General features: G+C 35.6%; 1 protein-coding gene across 3 annotated transcripts in view; it reads right to left on the bottom strand.

The window, feature by feature from the left end:
- PHEX (phosphate regulating endopeptidase X-linked) overlaps window positions 1–22,042 on the bottom strand; it is a 564,226-nt gene that overhangs the window by 332,241 nt on the left and 209,943 nt on the right. For all 3 annotated transcript variants that reach the window (XM_053706372.1, XM_053706371.1, XM_053706373.1), the window contains 2 exons: window positions 18,917–19,000; window positions 18,079–18,224 (listed from right to left, as the gene is read on the bottom strand). In XM_053706372.1, coding sequence (XP_053562347.1) covers window positions 18,079–18,224; window positions 18,917–19,000 — 230 coding nt within the window. The remainder of the gene's footprint in view (window positions 1–18,078; window positions 18,225–18,916; window positions 19,001–22,042) is intronic.

A 22,042-nucleotide genomic window follows, 5' to 3' on the forward strand; every position in this document is an offset into this window, starting at 1 on the left:
CCTATATGTTCTGTAACATTGTGAGGACATTTTCGTGATGCCAGTATCATTTACAGTGTTCTATGAGGTCAAAGTTAAGCAACTGATGCTTCTCCATTGCAACGTGTTATGAGCGCTGGGCACAAATCTCTTAGAGCTGTTCAATTTTTAATTCGCAATGTTGTGACAATTTTTTTTCTATTAGAAATTAGTTTCATAATACAGGTTTTAATAATTCCAGAGCATTGTAAGGTATAAAAAGCTGTAAAAAAAACAAATAGCATTTCTGATATTGCATCACTTTCTTTATTAGAATTTATTAAAGGGACATTGTACTGTAAAAAAATTCTCGCCTCTAATGTGTTACCAATGATCCATTTTTGTTAAATTGTTAACAAATTGCACCTTTACCCTTATTTTGACAATTTATATAGCTGCTTTTGTTTTTTAAACGTACTACCAATAATTGAAATATGAATATGGTTGTGTTCTCTATAGAAAAGCAAGCGTTAGGTACTAAAATGTTACATTTAAATTATTTTTCTTTCTTAAAGCCAGAGGATTTAAAGCCCTCCGCTCTGGCGAGATTATCTAAGGAGTCTCATAAGTACTGCTAGGTCCCACTGATATCTTTAGAAAGGCACATTTTAATTTGACAGTTTATCTAGCTATACAGGGTTCTAGATGTGAAAGAAAAACAAACATACAGTATAATATAACGGTCAAAAAAGCCTCTTCATAGTTTGTGTGATTTCTCGCCAGGCCAGAGAGTGCTTGATCATCGGGCCCTAAGTATTAGCATTTTGTATACAGTGAGAGATAAGGAGGCTTTTGCATGTAAAGAGAAAGCTGAGCACATATAGAGCCAGATTACAAGAAAAGCGCTATTTAACGCCGACGCGGTAACCAGACATGCATAAAAAGTCAAAGTTTAATCCTACTCAAACCCGATGGCCTATTCTCATGTGTGCTAATTCAACATGAAAATATGAATATTTCATATTCCAATGTTCTTCAATTAGCAGAATATGTTCTATTTGTAAATATCATGGTATTTTGCTAAAATCTCTCTCTCTCTCTCTCTCTACAGTATATATATATATATATATATATATATATGTGTGTTCCTTGTTCAGAGAGGAATTGCCTGGTATTTCGGCGCTGGACTGACCGTAATAGGCGGGATCAGACTGATATACTACAGGAAAGTTCTACTCTGTGAAAAGCATTACTGGGCTAAAAAGTTGCACCCAGGTGGTAAATCGCCATAGAACAGGCTAACAATGGTTTTGAGCCAGTTGTTCGTTCCTGTGAGTGCACTTCTCTCTGTATGTATTTAGTCTCCCTATGGGAAAAAGGGGCAACCAGACGTGGACTCCTTGCTCAGTGTGCTTAGAGGAATACTGCTACACCTCACTGACGAGGCCCAATGAAGGCCGAAACGATCGTCTGGGGTTGCTGTGTTCCTTGTTCAGAGAGGAATTGCCTGGTATTTCGGCGCTGGACTGACCGTAATAGGCGGGATCAGACTGATATACTACAGGAAAGTTCTACTCTGTGAAAAGCATTACTGGGCTAAAAAGTTGCACCCAGGTGGTAAATCGCCATAGAACAGGCTAACAATGGTTTTGAGCCAGTTGTTCGTTCCTGTGAGTGCACTTCTCTCTGTATATATATATATATATATATATATATATATAGATATATATGTATGTATATATATATATATATATATATATATATATAATACTTAGAACATATTCTGATATGTGCAGAACATCAGAATGTGAAATATTTAAAGTAAATACACAGTATAATACTTTATTAAATAAGAAGATTCCACAAATATGATTAAAGGGACAGCGTATATAAATTTTCATATAACTGCTTGTAATAGACACTACTATAAAGAATAATATGCACAGGTACTGGTCTAAAAATCCAGTAGAAAACTCTTCCCTCTCTTGCATATGAAAAGACCCATTGCACAATAAGGAGTTTGTAGACATCAGTACACCTCTAAAACTTTGGGGCTTGGTTAGGAGTCTGAAAATCAGCACCATGTTATTAAAAAATAAGCAAAAACACTCCCAGATGGGCTATATAAATGGATCATCTACAAAACAATTATGCAAAGAAAAATCTAGTGGGCAATGTTCTTTAACTGCAAAGGACTAAAATGTACATACATGCATATGTAAACACATAAATATATATCTATACATACATATCCATCTCTGTATAAGTATATGTATGTATCTCTATGTTAAAGACCTTTGACTACCTTTTTTTTCTAACATCCCACATCTTTGAACCCTTATAACCTCTGTGTTCTTTTTTTTTTTTTTTTTAATAATGTTTATTAGATGGTGTTATTATGAGTGTAACTGTACTATGTAAAGTTTTTTTTATGTGTTTTGTGACACTTTTTTGTTTCGCAAAACAGTTAACCAGAGCTCTGATGTAGCACTAACCCAACTCGCGTTATCTTCAACTGCGCTCAAGCAACCGAGTTTACTTTCAACTTGTAACATGAGCAAAAAAACAGACATGTGCAAACACCCACAATAAAACCCCTTTTCGCTCGTGTGTAACTGTTAGCGCTCCACTCGTAATGTAGCCCTTAAATGGGTTGTGGTTTTAACAAACAAAATAGCTATTTCATATACAAAAATAAACCTTATCTGCGGCTGGTAAAAGAAGTCATTGATGAAAACACATTAAGGGAAAGACAATTTTTCAGTACAGTGTTCTTTTAATGCTCATTACCAGATTATTCATTTTCTGTATGAGCCTCCAAGCTGTGCAACCACTTGTAGGTCTAACCTCTGAGTAGCATGACTATAATGCTTGCAGAGAGTCTTCCCAAATCTTATTAGGAACATTACTTTGTCTGATTCATTTTCTTGGATTAAAAGCTTACTTCGTATTTCAAGTTTTCTTAGTGTGTAGGCAAAGCAGAGCTTAATAATAACGATAATGCATCTCTACATGAATTGCTTAAGATCATTGTTCCTCTTATCACATCCATGCCTTTAAAGTATTCTTCTGTTACTGCATAATGTCCTCTAATTAAGACATAAAGTGTAACTATGATGTGCAATTACAAAATGAAAACTAATGATAAATTGGAGTATGTAGAGCTCATTTGGTATCCCTTTAATCAGTCGTCAGTATTAGCATATTAAGCAAAACAAAGATCACAATATTTTTCATAAAACCATTTACAATTTCAGGAATCATAGCTAATGAATACATTTTTTTTACTGAGATTTTTATTTTAATAAAAATCACAAATGCATCTTGTCTGTAAATCAGAGCTAGTGTGGGCAATGTATACCATTTCAATAAATAAGAGGAAGAATATGCTGTTTAATTATAGAGAATTTCTTAAATAATTTAATTATTATGTTGTAATTCTGTAACTAAAATGAAAATGTGTTGAGTCATCGTCATGTGAATATTTTATGCAGCAGATTCACTAAAGCTCACATATCTTTTCATAGCATCTTGCTGACTGTAATCTAAAAATTAAAGGTAAACAGCAATTCGGAACCAGTGCACAAGTCCTTGAAGTTTAATCCAATAAATCAGAGTACACAGGACAAAAAGTACTCCCACATAGTGCACAGGTGTCCTCTTACGCGTTTCGTGTGAGAATGCACACTTTGTCAGAGAGGTTTTTGTTATCTAAACTAGCTGTAGTTCCAGTTACAGAGGAAGTTCCTGCACTTCCAATTTTGGATGGTGTAGCTGCCTGAAGCCAAGACTTGTGTAAAGTGCTACTCTATGCTCTTCTCTTCTACCTGATCTCTACTTATTATATATTTCAGGGAAATTTAACAAGCTGAGGAAGCATCTCGTACTCCTTTCAGAGCAGGATCCCTTCAGTTAGCTTTCAAACTGCTGACCTCTCAGTTACCTCAGAAATAGTAATGATAAATCATACCAGACTGCTTCATCCAATATAATAGACAAGCCCTCATCTTGTGTGGTTGCTTGTGCAAGAGCAGAGGGTGGGGCTCCACAAGAACTTGCTTGTGTGAAGATAATATGGGAAGCAGATGCTAACTGCACACATGTCCCAAGTTTAATACATTTCCCCCATTAAGGACTAGATTACAAGTGGAGCGTTAATTTATCTTGCACACGCAAACGGGCAAATTCGCCCGTTTGCAGTGCGCGATAAATAATTAGCCATTTCAAGAGCTCAAAAAATTAAACAGAGGTCAGACCTCTGGTTAATTGTTTAAAAGTGCCCCAACTGCCTCCCAAAACTGTGTGTAGTGCCTTATCAAAAATAAAAAAAATGGTAGCATTTTTTTAAAATACTGCACCAGGCAGTTTTGGGGGGGTAAAATTGGTGGCTGTGGGGTGTTAGAAAAAAAACGGCACTGAAACGTGCCTTTACATTAAGGTCTATGGAAACTGTGTGTTCCCTGTAAAAATATTTCTATATGCTTATATACATTTATATCTATGTGCTAATATGTGTATATACACATATTAGCACATAAATATATATGTATATACGCATATACATATATATTTAAATTTGCTGCCCATTGCTGCATGACCCCCTTTGCTGCGCTTAGGTTCCATGCTGTGTATGACGGGATCAGAACGAGGCTCCCATTGGAGCCTATGGAAGCTCACTCTCGTCAGAGCAATGCTTCTGTGCAATGCCAATGTGAGGTTGCGTTCGCATTGCACCTAATTCGTAATAGCAGTGCAGATTTGTGTGTACTGGGATTACAGAGTGGAGCACAAATATCAAACAGCCTGATTTTAAAGTATATCTGCCCCAGTCTTGCAAGAAAATACACAGACCTCCATTTCAGCTGTCCCACTGCTCCCTGCAAACAGGTAGCCTCTGGAAGATAGTGATATCATTGTGTCCAGCCTGCCCTTTTATTTTCTGATGTGTATATTGTTATATGTATTGGTTGTTATTATTTTTTTTTTATTATTATTATTGTTTTTGGATGCATATTTATTCACTATTATGTCTGTCCATTATGTTAAAAGTTAGTTTAGCCAGCTTAGGCCCATATATCTTTCTTGTACTTTGTTTAATGGTTTTATTCCCCTACATGGATACCTCTGTCTTATCTCTGTAATTTTGAACCTTCCCTGTGTTTTTGCTTGAATGACCCTTAGCTCAAATGTCCATAGATATACCCTCCCCATTCTTTTAATTTTTTTGCAGGCCCATTTGACGCTAATATATCTCTCCCTCAGCCTGATTTTAAAGTATATCTGCCCCAGTCTTGCAAGAAAATACACAGACCTCCATTTCAGCTGTCCCACTGCTCTCTGCAAACAGGTAGTCAATGGAAGATAGTTTCCCACATACTGTAACTTTCATTCTCCTAAAATGACAGCTGCAGACACTGATCAGCACATCCTTCCATTCCCTTAACCCTATTGAATACATACCCTATCTCCCTACAAATAGCTATATATCACACATTAACAGTATATACTTTTATTTGTTTTTTAATTTTTTGAATTGAACATGAATCCAAATATGACCATACTGTTATTCGTGATAACCCTTTTCTCACTTTAATTTTGTTCACATCACTACCGCCATAAGCACACACCTCAAACTGGAAAACACATTATCATACACCATGGCCTGCTCTGTTGCTTTAACATCTGCTGAGTGCTGGTGGAGAGTTATAAAAAAATAACCCTCCTACCCCTACCTCACAAAATTATAAAGTATCACATTCATTATATGGCCAAACAAAAATTATGTCCAAATTCCTATTCCTTATATCACTTGCCCTTGCAAATGATGTAGAGTCTAACCCTGGTCCCCCAACAAATTCCATTCCTAGCCTTCCAGCTAAAAAAGGCCTCTCCTTTGTGCACTGTAATATCCAAAAATTGATGCACTGCAAGCATGGTGTTTACAATACAAGCCCCAAATCATTGTGATCTCTGATTCGTGGCTAACCGCAAGAATACCTGCCTCTGCCATTGCACTACATGGGTTTTCATGCCATAGAAATGATAGAGCAAAGAGAGGAGGCGGCATTGTAATTTATGTTGACAATTCCACAAAGTACACCCCGTTACAAAAATCTAGCTCTCCTGCCACCTTTGATTTCCTTTCTGGCACAATTGAGATTTCGTGCAGTAAATCAATAATTGTTGCAGGAATCTACCGCACACCTAGCTCCCCTGTGCATTCCCTTTCTGACATAACACATCTCCTTAGTGAAACCATAGCTCAAAACCCAAAAAGTAAAATTTTGTTTTTTGGAGATTTTAATACTGATTGGCTGAATCCGAAAAATAATAATTGTTGCTCGCTGTTTTGGACTTTGCAGCTAACGCAATTAATCTCCTCCCCAACTCGCATAAACATCAAAAGCCATAATCACACCCTGCTCGATTGGATTCTCTCCACTTCTCCTGACCGAATCCAGGAGGCAGGTGTTCTCCCTAACAGTTTTAGTGACCACTGCCTAATGTACTGTGTGCGCAAAATAAAGGCAACTAAATTCTCTCCCAAGGTTAAAATCACCAGGTCCTTCAAAAAAATTTATCTTCATTCATTTCTAAATGACATCAAGAACCTCCCCTTGCACATAATAAACCTAATCCCAGATTTAGACTCCACAGTTGAATTCTTTCATTTCAAACTCCTACAAGTTTGACATTTGCATGCCCCACTGCGTAAGGTGAGTAAAAGGAGCACATTTGAATTGGATCACAGCTGACCTCATTTAAATGTACCAGTTTCGGGATTCATTGTGGTCAAAGTTCAAGCATACTGGCTCTATGAACAATCACTGTGTATATAGACAATGGTGAAATATATGCACTAAAAAAACAAAATTGGCTAAGGCCCAATATTTCTGTGAAAATCTGAACAATAACATATCAAACCCTAGAAAGTTTTGGAAAGTCATAAATAACTTACAAACTCCATTAATCCACTCCCAACCAACCACTGTCAAAGTGGACAACCAAACCCTGCAACTTTCCTTAGACGTAGCAAATGCCTTTAACAATTATTTTGTTGGATGCTCCAACACCCTGATTCACAAACTAATAAATGACACACATCCTGAAACTACAAATGTGGATTAGGCCCCACTAAATCTGCAAAGACCCAATATAGAGAAGTTATACCTGTACCCATCAATGTCATTAAGAAACACCTTAATAATCTAAAACTGAAAAACCAGTCTGGACCTGATCAAATCCCAACAATGCTGTTGAAGCTCAGTGTGCCGGCAATTGCTAAACCTGTCACAACCCTAATTAACGAATCCTTGGTGTCTGGATACATACCCAAACTTTGGAAGACTGCAAGAGTAGTGCCTATCCATAAAAGTGGGGAGAAAACCTTGGTTTCTATCGCCCAATATCATTGCTCCCAGTATTGTAATTTTTTTTAGAAAAATTAGTCCATACGCAATTATGTGAGTATCACCTACAATCTAACTATCTGACCCCTGATCAATCAGGTTTTCGCCCGAATAACTCCATTACAACTGCCCTCCTAAACGTTTGCAACAACATCCAAACTGGCATGGAACAAGGAGACCTAACTGGAGCTATTTTCCTTGATTTTGCAAAGGCCTTTGACACAATAAACTACGACATTCTACTGCTCAAATTAAAAAACGCAGGTATTGGTGATTGTCCGCTAACTGGGTTTCGATCATATGCATTGGATCGATCACAATATGTCTCCATTTCTGACAGCGACTCCCTCCCTCTCCCAGTCCTGTGTGGTGGTCCACAGTGTTCCATTCTCAGCCCCCTACTATTCACATTATTTATAAATGATCTGCCTAATGTCTGCAAATCCTCAACTGTACACATGTACGCAGATGACACAGTAATCTATGCAAAAAAATCTGATCTGCCGCAGCTTGAAGCAGTGCTCCAAGACCAGTTCACAGAGGTAGAAAAGTGGATCTCAAAAAACAAACTCTTCCTAAACACTGACAAAACTGTCACAATGATCTTTGGAATGGGACCTAAACTACACAAACTACAAAATTCCCATCTATGCATTAAAACAAAATCAAATTGCACACTGACCGCAGTCCACTCTTTTAAATACTTGGGTATGTTGTTAGACCCCAATCTATCTTTTGGCCTCCACATAGAAAAACTTGCATCTAAACTTTATCCAAAACAAGGTGCCCTGTACAGAAACAAATCCTGCCTCAGCCCTACAGTAAAGGAAAAGATTGTACATCAAATGCTGATGCCAGTCATGGATTATGGGGATGTAGTATATGCACCTGCACCGCAAACTCACCTTAAAGGGACACTGTACCCAAATTTTTTCTTTCATGATTCAGATAGAGCATGACATTTTAAGCAACTTTCTAATTTACTCCTATTATCAAATTTTCTTCATTCTCTTGGTATCTTTATTTGAAATGCAAGAAAGTAAGTTTAGATGCCGGCCCATTTTTGGTGATCAACCTGGGTTGTTCTTGCTGATTGGTGGATAAACTCATCCACCAATAAAAAAGTGCTGTCCAGAGTTCTGAATAAAAAAAAAACTTATATGTCTTCTTTTTAAAATAAAGATAGCAAGAGAATGAAGAAAAATTGATAATAGGAATAAATTAGAAAGTGGCTTAAAATTGCATGCTCTCTCTGCATCATGAAAGAAAAAATTTGGGTTCAGTGTCCCTTTAATAAACTTAATTGTATATAACTCGTTCTGCCGCTTTGTGCTACAATGTAATTACAGGACCCACCATTGTGACATGCTAAAAGAACTAAACTGACTGTCGCTGGAATCCAGATGCACCCTCCATCTTTCCAGCCTTGTGTTTAAGAGCTTTTCTGGAAAGCTCCCACCCTACCTGAGAAGAATGCTCTCCCCGGTTATTCCCACCTCCTATAATCTTCGATCCAGTACCAGCACATTATTTAGCTTGCCTCAATACAAAAAGAAAGCAGCTCGATACTCTTTTTCCTACAGAGCACCACAATTATGGAACAACCTCCCGCACACTTTCAAACCTTCTCCAAGTCTATTATCCTTTAAGAGATCCCTCTCTACATATCTCAAAACAGAATGCACCTGTCATGGGTGATTATATATTTCCTACCTGTTCTATGTTAAATATTTGCATATATTGTGTATTATTATTTTTTTGGTATTTTATTGTACCCTATTGTATCAATGCAATGTTTTGTGGACCCAGGGCAAACTTGAAAATGAGAGAAATCTCAATGTATCCTTCCTGGTAAATTTTTTTATAAATAAATAAAATATTGCTTTAGCAAAAGCGAAATATTGCGCTCCACTTGTAATCTGGCCCTAAGTGACCCCCCAAATATTATGATCTAGAACCAACCCTGGTAACACACATGAAATGTGTAAATTAAACTTCATTAAGGGTACATACCCAGCTAAGCTTACAGCAACAGTAATTTTTTCACAGTGATGTTCTGCAATTAAATTCTTTCTCTCCATTTCTCAAACACTCAACACATTATATGCCCAGCATTTTTGATAGGATGTTTTCTTACAAGATATCATATACTCAACACATATACATAGGTATATGAACCTTTACATGTGTAAATATGGGCTATGTCCACTGTAGACAGCCATTTTAGAGTGTTTTGCACATTTGCAATATAATATAAGGTTTCCAAATAGATTTTAAATAGTTGCAAAGATGTCTAAAATGGGGCTTCATCAAGTGCATTTAGTTGTTGAATTTGAAGTCAAAACTGGTCTTGAAAAGGTGTTAAAGTCTCTTGAAAATGGATTGTGATTGCGGAACATTTTTGAGCCCCTATAGTAAAAACAAGACTTGTGGTAAAGAGCTAAAAATGTGCTATAGTGATTGCATGACTTAGCCAGAAAACAGCTGAAAATGCCTCAGCTGATAGATTATGATCAAGACCATATTTTTTCATTGTCAGTATCTCACTCCTCATATGCACTTGTGATAAAATGCTTGCAACCAATTTGTAGTTGATCTGTTTGTGATTTACCCTTAAAAGTTTAACTACTTCTTTAGTACAGTAACTCTATATAGTTTAGATGTTTCATATATTTTTTAATGATAATAATTCTGCTTTTTTTCTTTCAGACTTTTATGCGGCACTCATGGTCTTTAAAAGTGTTTTAATTAACCCAAGTTGCATCTAGTTTATAGTGGTGGTGTTGTTTAATTTCAGTCTTCAGGGCTGTTAACGGGACAGATAAATTTAATGCATTTTGCTATTAATCATTAAGGTGCCTCAGGTTTTGCATATATATGCACTGTCATTTGTTTCCAAAGACATAATTGTTGCACATACATAAAGAGTTGCTTTAACAAATGAAATAAGAAACTGGGTTTTGAGCCATATATTCATACGGCATCATTACATCAAAGTAAATATTATACTATTAACATCAGCTTTATAAAAAACATGGTTGCTCTCTAAGGGAAAACAGCTAATTGTGTTTATTGGTGCAGTACTAATGTGATGCTAATGTGCGAAACCCAACATTAGCTTCAACTATTTCAGTATTATTATACTCCATATGGTGGGATACATGTAAAATATAGATTGTTGGATCATTTGTAAATCCATTTGTTTAATGTGTATAATGCTCCAGTTGCTATATATAATGTCAGTAGCTATATTCAATACTGCAAGAAAATAAAGACAGTAAACAATAAATGAGGGGATTACAAGCTATAAATATAATAAAATTACAGTAATTGTATCCTGATTTTTTATTTTTAATAAATGTTAGGTGTCTATTTTTTGTTCCACAGTACAATATAGGGATGGCAAACCTATGTCAAGAGTACCGAAGGATGCACTCTGTGCTAATGCCAAATTGCTCGGTTTTCACTGGCTCCAATTATAGTGCTTAATTGTTTTCTTATTAATCCATGCTATGGGCAAGATTTATCATTGATCAGTAGTAAACCTCTCCATCTGGGATAGCAACTTGCAGGCAGTATTTTCCCACACTGACCTATTAAGCAAGAGCATGGCTTGTCAATCTCCCTGGTTAGATCAGTCAAGGGTAGTTTTAATCTGCCACCTCTGTGGTGATGTAGAGGGTTAAGAAGCAACATTTTAAACAGATGCTTCAGAAATATAATTTGTAGACTCACAATAGTGAGCATGAAACTGATAGGGACATTCACCCTTTGATAAATCTAGTCCTATATACAGGGGTGGAAATATAACACTATAATTGACTAGTCAGGCAAGAAAAGTTGCTAATCCAGAGGAGAAAAGTTACTATTCCACTCAATGTTAAAGATAGAAAAAGGCCACATTTTTTACTTGCCCACTGCAATTAATTAATCCTTTAAGGATTAGTGGACCAGTCATATATAAACAATTAAGCTGTAAATTATATACCATAAGAATTGTACCCCTGCAGGCCACAGTATGTGAAAACCCCTACAAATTTTTGGGTTCAGTTGTTTCAACCACACCCATTGCTAACAGGGGCATACAATACAGCACATAGCTATGAAATCTCTCAAGATAAACATTGACAGTACAATGGGTCATACTGAAGAGCTCATTGACTTTAAACATGGCACTGTCATAGGATGCCATCTTTGTCACAAGTCAGTTTGTGAAATCTCTGCCCTACTAGATCTTCTTGGTCAACTGTATGTGCTATTTTTGTTAAATAAAATCATCTATGATCAACATCCTAGACAGTTGATTGATCAAGAGCATACAAATCACCTCTGTTGCATTACTCAATAAAGAGTTCCAAAACTTTCTCTGAAAGCAGCATCAGCACAAGAACTGTGCATCGGGAGCTTTATGAAATGGGTTTAAACAAACCTCACATAGACACCTGCAGTTCTAAGATTTGGCTGCAGTAGTGTAAAGCAACTGGACACTGGATCAGTTAAAATGTGTTCATTAAATGGCAGTCTGATGGGAGAATCTGAGTGTGGTAGATGCTAGAAGAATGCTAGCTATTAGAATGCATAGTGCCTACTGTAATGTTTGGTGGTGGAGAGATAATAGCTTTTCCCCACATCCATGCCCAAAATTGAAATCAGGTCTCCTGGTTCACAGCCCAAAGCTTTTTCTGTGAGCGACTTGAGGGTTTTAGAAGCTGTTGTATATACCACACCTTGGACTTTCTTTTCTTTGTAAGGCTGTATATTCACATCTGGTCCTTAAAGGGACATGAAACCCAATTTTTTTCTTTTAGGATTCAGATAGAAAATACAATTTTAAACAACTTTCCTGTTTACTTCTATTATCAAACTAGCTTCATTCTCTTGATATCCTTTATTCAAGGAGCAGCTATTCACTACTGGTAGCTAGCTGATCACATCTACTCAGCCAATATCAAGAGACAAAAAGTGTAAGGGCACCAATCACCAACTAGCTCCCACTAGAGTATTAGTAATTAGTAGACTTTATAAGGCTGCTAAACCCATCCCTCTGGGCTGTGGCATGTAGTCTTCCTCTGCTTCAGCCTCTGATCCTAATCATGTCATCCTGTTTATATACCTGTTGATAGCTTATTTGCCTATTTTTAACTCCTGCTGTGGATCCTAAGTCTGCTTCCTAATTGACTTTGTAAACTGTGACTTTGCCCTGTCTCACCTTGCCTTTACCTATTCCTTGTGCACCAATTCATAATAATAATAATTATAATAGTAATAATACTAAATAGTTTAAAGTGATTCTCATGTTTTAGAAACTTGTACATGTACAAATGTTGTGCCTGATAATGCATATGGTACATTTATGTATTTTGTTGATTTTAACCCTATAATTTTTATATTCATATTCTATTTTATATTCGTATACATGTTTCTTCAGGTAAATTGCTGCTGGATTTGATTAATAAACCAAACCAAAATGGTAACAAAACCAACTTGTTTTTATCTTTTGCTTTATTGAGCTACGTGAATTTCTCTGTTATATTATTTGAAAAAAAATATGTGGAGATGGACATGGCAATGTGCAAAATCTATAAATAGATATAATTTATCTTTAAAATTACTTGGCAAACAGTGTGCTTAACTGTGAAAATATGTTTATGGAAGCAGCATGTTCCTTCAAAAAAGATGCAGATTAGGAGCCCACAGAGAGTGTAAAATGTGATTGTGTCTTTTATTATGGGAGAGTGGAAAAGCATAGATTGCTACAGGAAATAAGTTAGCAATAATTCAGAATGTTCTGTGCTACTATAAAATGCATGAGGTTACCATCTGCTATTTTCACCAATCGTCACTAAATATTCTATAGCCACTATTTTAACATATCTTTCTATCAACACCATCATTGATCCAAACAAAATGAAAACATTGTCTTTTAAGAAAAATATAATTAGATTTTTGAGTATATACTGTATACTGCATGTTACATCTTCTTATTTGTTATGGTTTTATTCTAATGATTATATGAAACTTGACAAATGTGACACTTTGATGGCTCCATTTATCATGATCGGTGCTCCGTTACCATATGTATGCAGACTGCCTGATCAGTACAGACAGGGACACAGAAAAAACACATTGTGGATGGGAGAGGGAGGGAGGAAAGGGATGCTACACTTCAGAAAAATGGAGAATCAGGGTGGGGACTGTGCAGTAAAGATTGTAGGGAGGGGGAGGGGGGGCACTACACTACAGAATAAATTAAAACATAAATAAATATAACAAAAATTTTTTTAAAAAAATCTTTAAACTGGGTACTGGCAGATAGCTACCAGTACCAAAGATGGCAGACACCATTGGGAGGGGGGGGGGCGGTACAGAGCTGTTTTAGAGGGATCAGGAAGGTGGGAGGGTATGGGGGATCCTACACTGCAGAAAATAAATAAATATAATTAACTTATTTAAAAAAAAGCTTAATAATGACAGACTATCTGCTAGTACCTAAGATGGTGGTCGGGAGTGTATGTGGGGGTGGAGAAAGCTGTTTGAGAGGAAACAGTAGCAAGAATTTATATAAAAATGGGCCTAGGTTAACACCTTGAGTTGTCTACTAAAATAAAAAATATATAGTTTTGATAGGTAAATAAAACAAGGCTCTGTTTCTGTTTACATGGAATGATGGCAAAAATACTAAAAACTCTTTGGTATTTTGGACAAGTTTTTCTCTGAAATTCCCGGAAGCGAAGGGGATAAAAATCATAAAAAACAAAAAATTAAATATTAAAATAAAATGATGCAGTAAACAATTGTAATGTTTGATCACATACATTTTTTTAACAAAACTGTTCTGCGAAAATCATATCTTATGAAAAAATTCAAATTCATATTGAAATTACACAGGAGAGAAACTATTTACAGTGCACAGAAGAATTCATAATAAAACTAATCAGGTAAGCATAACTTATATTTTCTCTCATAAAGGTGGTGAGAGTCCACGATCCATTACTCCTGGGAACTAATACCTAAGCTGTGGAGTCCAAGAGTAGCATAAGGAGAAAAAATAGGATAGTTATAGAGCACTCAAATGAAGCTATAGTGGAAGTAAAACTTAACATTTAACCCCTTAATGACCGAGGATGTGCAGGGTACGTGCTCTAAAAAACAGACAGTTAATGCCTGAGGACGTACCCTGCACGTCCTCGGTCTGGAAAGCAGCTGGAAGAGATCCTGCTCACTTCCAGCCACTTTCCAGTTATTGCAGTGATGCCTCGATATCAAGGCATCCTGCAATAACCCTGCATGGCCATCCGATGCAGAGAGAGCCACTTTGTGGCCCTCTCTGCACCGGACATCGATGGCCGGTATCGTTGGTGGGTGGGAGCAGACGTGGGAGGTGGGTGGGTGGCCATCGATGGGCCGTGTGATGTGGAGGGGGCGGGACCCACGGGGCGGAGATGGAGGTTGCAGAGATGGCTATTAAGGGGAGAATTGCCTGGCATTTCAGGGCTGGATTGACCTTGTTAGGTGGAATCAGACTGATACACATCAGGAAAGATTTACTCTGAGAAAAGCACAACTGGGCTAAAAGAAGCTACTCCCAGGTGGTAACCGGGCCATAGAACAAGCCACTGAGTTTTTGCTCATTTCTGGCAGACTGCTTTTCTTTTGGTTTGTAGTTGTATTATGACCATGGGGAAAGTCACCCTAAGGGTGATGGGGAAACAAGACTTGGACTACTTGTCAATTTCCTTAGAGGGATATTGCTGCAACTCACTGAAGAGGCCCAAAGGAGGCAGAACCGATCTTCTGGAGTTGCCATTTCCCTTATTCAGAACAGAATTGCCTGTTTTTTCGGGGCTTGACTGACCTTGTTAGGCGCGATCAGACTCATATACTTCAGGAAAGTTTTCCTTTTTGAAACGCACAATTAGGCTAAAATAAGCTACTCCCAGCTGATAAGTGGGCCATACTACAATCCACTGAGCTATTGTTCATTCTTGGCAGACTGCTTCTCTTTCTGTTTGTATGAGCAACACAGTGCAAGGCCCCCACTTAACCGAGGGCTTAGGTAACCGTCAATTTGGTCTAACGCTAGGTAAGTATTCTACTGTATTGTTGTTGTACTCAGTAATATAATGTCCCTTTAATGTTTAAGTTTTCAGACATTTTCAGATGTACAACTGAAATTTTCATAATTCAAAATGAAAGCTAAATATTTCTGTAATCAATGAAAGACTTTACATTAAAAATTACTTCATAGATTTATCAATTAACAAGGAATCCATCATATTTTCTATAGAGCATTATGCGATTTCTTTTCACTTTTTTGACTTAAAATATTAAGCACGTTTGTGTTGAATTTGCAAACTGCCAGCAAGGCAGCCTGGATCCATATCTTTGAGAGTTTGCCAATGCAAAAACTTTAATCTCAACTCAATTATTTCTTGCTTTCTTAAGAACAGCATTCCTATTTGTTAGCCCAAAAGAGCTCTGTATGTGAAAATTACAGAACATCTGTATTTCCAACATTTGGATTAGTTAAATACAAGAAAACCTAAAAGTGACAGGGGCTTTTGTAGACTTTTTAACAGATCAACATTGAAGCAGAAAAACAAAAAAATCAGCCATTGGGAAAACAAAAAAAACCCATTATTACTGGCTATTGAGTTATGTCTTTCATTGCCGTTTGTTTACGTTTCCTAACAAGTTCAGTTCATGACATACATAATTAATTGTTCCCTAATATTGTGTGTTTACTTTAATAAAACACTGCTATAAAATGCAGACCCTAAAATGCAATTATTATTGAAAAATGTAATGTGGTGGAGAAAGCACTGCATTAAAGTCAATAAGACAAGCAGTATAAAATCTGATTAGTTTCATCGACAGCTTCAACTCAATGGGATGCTAGGAAAACAGCTGAATGCACAAAACTGGTGCTAAAATATACTTCTTTTAGTTTTCAATACTCTGCAAGAGATCTGTAATATTGTAAATATATTACTGCTGCTTAGGAGGTTTAATGTCTCTTTAAACACATATTTTAAGTGATTAATGATTATATTCTGTGCAAATATATTTATTACAGGCAATATTACAGTTCACATAAGGGTTTCTCAATCAGGGTGTCAAGTGGACTGTGGACAGTGCCACCTGTTAGATTATTAGGGCTGATAAATATATGTCAGAAAATTCTAAAGAAACAGGTAAACATTTATAAAAAATAGAATTATGTACTAAATATTTGATATTCTTTAGTCCAATTTTCTTTACATTTTTTACTTATCAAATTTCACAGCTAAAAGTACTTGATAAACCACAGCAAAAGTGTTTTTTTTTAACTTATAACCGAGTAATTCCAACAGTTAAGAAATGTAACATTGGTTTTGCCCATGGGCTGAAATTACCCTATGTTTAAAGTGACATGAAACCCAAAATTTATCTTTCATGATTCAGATAAAGAATACAATTTTAAGAAACATTACAATTTACTTATATTACTTAATTTGCTTCATTCTTCAGATATCCTTTGTTGAAGAAATAACAATGCACATGGGTGAGCCAATCACACAAGGCATATATGTGCAGCCACCAATCAGCAGCTACAGAGCCTATTTAGATATGCTTTTCAATAAAGGATATCAAGAGAATGAAACCAATACGTTAATAGAAGTAAATTGGAAAGTTGTTTAAAATTGTATTCTCTTTCTAAATCATGAAAGAAAAAATTTGGGTTTAATCTTCCTTTAATGACAAGAGGAAGCAACGTTACCAAAGAAATACAAACATCATCTGCCCAGTCCATTAGAAGCTAACAAAATAATACTATACACTTCTACTCTAATAAAAACTAGCCAAACCAATAACCAAAGAGATAAACATACCTTCTATACCAATTACTCCACCTTTCAAATCTCTTAAAAAGACATACATGCATATCTCCCTGGTTTTGGAGCACAGCAGGATAATTACACACATCGCTTATTAATATCACTACACATGGTTAAAAGGGATCCATAAACTTACTTTACCTTCAGTCCGTGTTGTAATCACTAAACCAACAAATGTCTTACTTTCTTTGTAGTTAATTGCTCGCATTTGGTTTTTGGATTACATAATCAAGAAATTAGCGGTGCAGATAATGGGCTAGATTTATCAAATGTTGAGTGGATATGATTCACTATAGCAAATACTGTCCGCTGGACATCGCAGTAGGAAATTGTGCAATGCTAACCCCTGTTCACTGGTGACCAATCGGCCCACTAGCAAGGGCTGTCAATCATCCTGATCGGAATAATTTCAATTCTGCCACCTTTTAGGTGGTGGAGAGGTTAAGGAGCAGCAGTCTAATGACCGCTGTTTCTTAACTTTCATTTCAGGCAAGCCTGAAACTATGGGCCTCCAAAGCAGCATCCGCTGCTAATGAATGAATGCTATTTTCGGCAGCTTCAAGGATATTATCAACAGAAACATTTTAGAGTTGTTAACTATAAAAACAAGCACAATATTTGATAATCCTTTGCTTAACATTTAGAAAAGCCATTCCACTAAAGATGTAAGAACCTAGAAAATATATTTACATTTCAGAAGTGTTGTAGCTGTTACGTAAATATTTTATTTATTGACTAATAGATATTTCAATCCAACACCAATTTGTTTTTCTTTTGGACCTGTTGTGTAAGTGGAATTCATTATTTTATCAAATAAAAAAAATCAATAGTACCTTTTATCCTCAGATTGAATGATTTTAATCAGATCTTTGAAATACTGCGGTACACGGACGATCACATTTTCAGAAGCATCTATATCTTTAAGTTCAGGGTGAATGTTGAAATCAATTACTTTCTTCACATATTGTAACCATTCAAACTGTAATAAATAAAAATATACAGTATGATATTATATAAGAGGAGAACTCTACATAATCTATATACCTAAGAGATATAATTGTCAAAGTATGTAAAACCTCTCTACCCTTCTCTGAAAAGTCTCCAAGTAATTAGAAGCAAATATATTCCATCATCTTAACCTAAAATACTAGTCCATCACTCACTGGTTAGCCCCAAAAATATACTTTAGTTAATACTAAAATATAATAGTTTGTGAATCACTTCTTAAACTTTTTAAAGTTTTGTTCAATATTTGCAAATTATTTTCAGAACGACACAACTCCTGTGACCATAAATAATAATATTGTCCCAAAAATACACAGAAGCCCATGTTTGAAATGAAGGAGCTGGTTGTTGTCCCCACAACCTAAACAATGCACAAAGTTGATCAGTGTTGAATACTGATAACATTTTACTAATGTCCAAGGCTTGAGAAAGCGCTAGCATGAAATACGTACAACAGCATGAGGACTATAAAGTATGTTCCTATGTTACTCTCACTTGTTCTAAAAAAAAGTTAAATAAATGTAACGTTTTATTTCTTTTTATGGCAAAGTTAAATATAGGTCAATACGTTGCACTGGTTGGGCATGGAGCATTGGGCATTAGCAACATGAGCTACTTCTTCGGTCAAATTAAAGAGGTGAAACTCAGCTGTACCATCTTACTTACCTCTGGGATCATGGCACTAAGCTCTGAGATGGTCATTTTGTTATACATGGATTCACTGGTCCTGTTTTCATGAGGCACAATTATCTAGATAAATAAAAAAGAAGAAATTAATCAGTTTTCTGGAATCTTATGTCTACTTAATTTGTTGGCAATATGTTTCAACTTATATATAAATTGTAATTGTTAATTTTTACTACCTTCACAGAAAAAAAATGCAATTGTTTTTTATTTATTTTTATATAAATTATTTCTGTATTTACCACAGTATTTGTAGAAAACAAGATTACATTTCTTACTACACAATAACCATTAAAATGTCCTGTATTGTAACTGCAAAATACATCATGGTTAGTATAGTCTGTGCTGGAAAATGTCTAGACAGGGCTTAAAATATAGATTTTTGTTTTTCCTAGGCACAGAGTATAGAACAATAACAAGGAGTTGACAATGGATGTGCCCCCCCCCCCCTCCACACACACACAAAAAAGTAATACATAAATAAAAATAAAATAACACATAGGACTAGATCTGGCAGGTTACTATAATGGAGTTGCTCGGAAAAAATAAATCTAGCAACAGCAGCCTTACACAATACAACAAATATTATATTTTAGCTTGTCTTAAAACAAGCCTCAAGTATTTTGATATTAAGATAATGAAACATTAGTGGCTATTAAATCTGTTGACCATTAAAATTAGGTTATCCTTTATTGTCTCAAGACACCTGAACACAAAAGTCTTATGTGGTGGTGGCACATATTGATATGGGGTTGTGTTGGAACAATGACAAACTAGTGACAGCAAAAGGATATTTATCCTTATCCGAGACAAACTGGTGGTAGCAACATAATTAAGTAGCCTTGTCTATTACAGGAGGGAGGATAACAGTTACGATATGAGCTATGTGACTTTGAGTGTGGACCAGTGGGATGTGTAAGGAGCGCCTAAGATAAAGGCCAGGTCAAGAATAAGTGATGTAAGAGATGATAAAAAATCTAACAGCAAATGTGCTAGAAATATTTAAGCTTAAAATGTTAGATATATTTAATAGTACATAAAACAACATTTAGTAACGCATATTATAACAAAGTACATGGATCCATAGTACTGAATAAAAAACAATATAGGATAATACAATGACAGAAAAATGCAATGATAATATGATTAAAAACAATGAGAGCAATGATAAAATTCGGATGATAAAAACAAATATAAATATGGGCAAAAGTGTCCATAATATGGCCCCTGGGGGTCGAGGGCACAATGTAGAGAAAAATTGATGTAAAAAATGTGTAAAAAAGTGTGTCCAAAAATTAGTGTGTCCAAAAATTAACAAAGGTGATGTTGAGTGACAATACAGTCAGTTAAATCAAAAGGAAATGACAATACAGTTAATAGAATCCAAAAGAAACTCAGAACAGTGTTAGTAGTGTCTGTAAGTCCAGAGTGAAAAAATGAATTATTCCTAGTGTTCCAAAATAAGTGTTCCAAAATAAGTCAAAATATTCCTAATGTTCCAAAATTAGTGATCCAACTGATCCAAAAAAGTGTTAATCCTCCAAGATGTGGAAAAAAAACTATACTGTGATCAACTCCAAAAAATGTGAAAAAATGCCAAAAAATAAAAATAAAAGAAATAAGAATAAGAAAAAATAAGGCTGAGTAAAAGTCAATATGCAGATGATAACCAATGTGGATAAAATCAATAATATGCAAAAAACTCCATAACCTTTTCTTTTCTTCTTTTCTTTTCTTTTCTTTTTTTCTTTTTTTTTCACAGGTTATGGAGTTTTTTGCATATTATTGATTTTATCCACATTGGTTATCATCTGCATATTGACTTTTACTCAGCCTTATTTTTTCTTATTCTTATTTCTTTTATTTTTATTTTTTGGCATTTTTTCACATTTTTTGGAGTTGATCACAGTATAGTTTTTGTTTTTCCACATCTTGGAGGATTAACACTTTTTGGATCAGTTGGATCACTAATTTTGGAACACTAGGAATATTTTGACTTATTTTGGAACACTTATTTTGGAACACTAGGAATAATTCATTTTTTCACTCTGGACTTACAGACACTACTAACACTGTTCTGAGTTTCTTTTGGATTCTATTAACTGTATTGTCATTTCCTTTTGATTTAACTGACTGTATTGTCACTCAACATCACCTTTCTTAATTTTTGGACACACTAATTTTTGGGCAAACTAATTTTTGGACACACTTTTTTACACATTTTTTACATCAATTTTTCTCTACATTGTGCCCTCGACCCCCAGGGGCCATATTACGGACACTTTTGCCCATATTTATATTTGTTTTTATCATCCAAATTTTATCATTGCTCTCATTGTTTTTAATCATATTATCATTGCATTTTTCTGTCATTGTATTATCCTATATTGTTTTTTATTCAGTACTATGGATCCATGTACGTTGTTATAATATGTGTTACTAAATGTTGTTTTATGTACTATTAAATATATCTAACATTTTAAGCTTAAATATTTCTAGCACATTTGCTGTTAGATTTTTTATCACCTCTTACATCACTTATTCTTGACCTGGCCTTTATCTTAGGCGCTCCTTACACATCCCACTGGTCTGTTCTTATTTTATGGGTAACTAGAGACCCATCAGTTATAGGAGCTTAGGTCCTTGAGTTAGCGCCGTCAGATTGTAACCTTTTGATCTGACTTTGAGTGTGGGTAGGTTAACAATGGTTTGAATACCAGGTCAGTGACAGTTAAATTTATAGCTAATATAGAGAAGGACAAGGTTAAAGGGACAGTCAGCACCAGAATTTTTGTTGTTTAAAAAGATAGATAATCCCTTTATTACCCATTCCCTAGTATTGCAAAACCAACACTGTTATATTAATACACTTTTTACTTCTGTGACTAACTTGTATCTAAGCATCTTCTGACCGCCCCATATCACATGACTTTTGGTTATTATCTATTGACTTGCATTTTAGCCAATTAGTGCAGTGTCTGCCACTAGCCACGGGCGTGATCACAATGCTATCTATATAGCCTACATGAGCTTGCTCTCCCCTGCTGTGAAAAGTAAATAAAATAGAGGCGGCCTTCAAGGGCTTAGAAATTATCATATGTGCCTCCC

This window comes from Bombina bombina, chromosome 3, assembly GCF_027579735.1.
Source record: "Bombina bombina isolate aBomBom1 chromosome 3, aBomBom1.pri, whole genome shotgun sequence".
Lineage (NCBI taxonomy): Eukaryota > Metazoa > Chordata > Amphibia > Anura > Bombinatoridae > Bombina > Bombina bombina.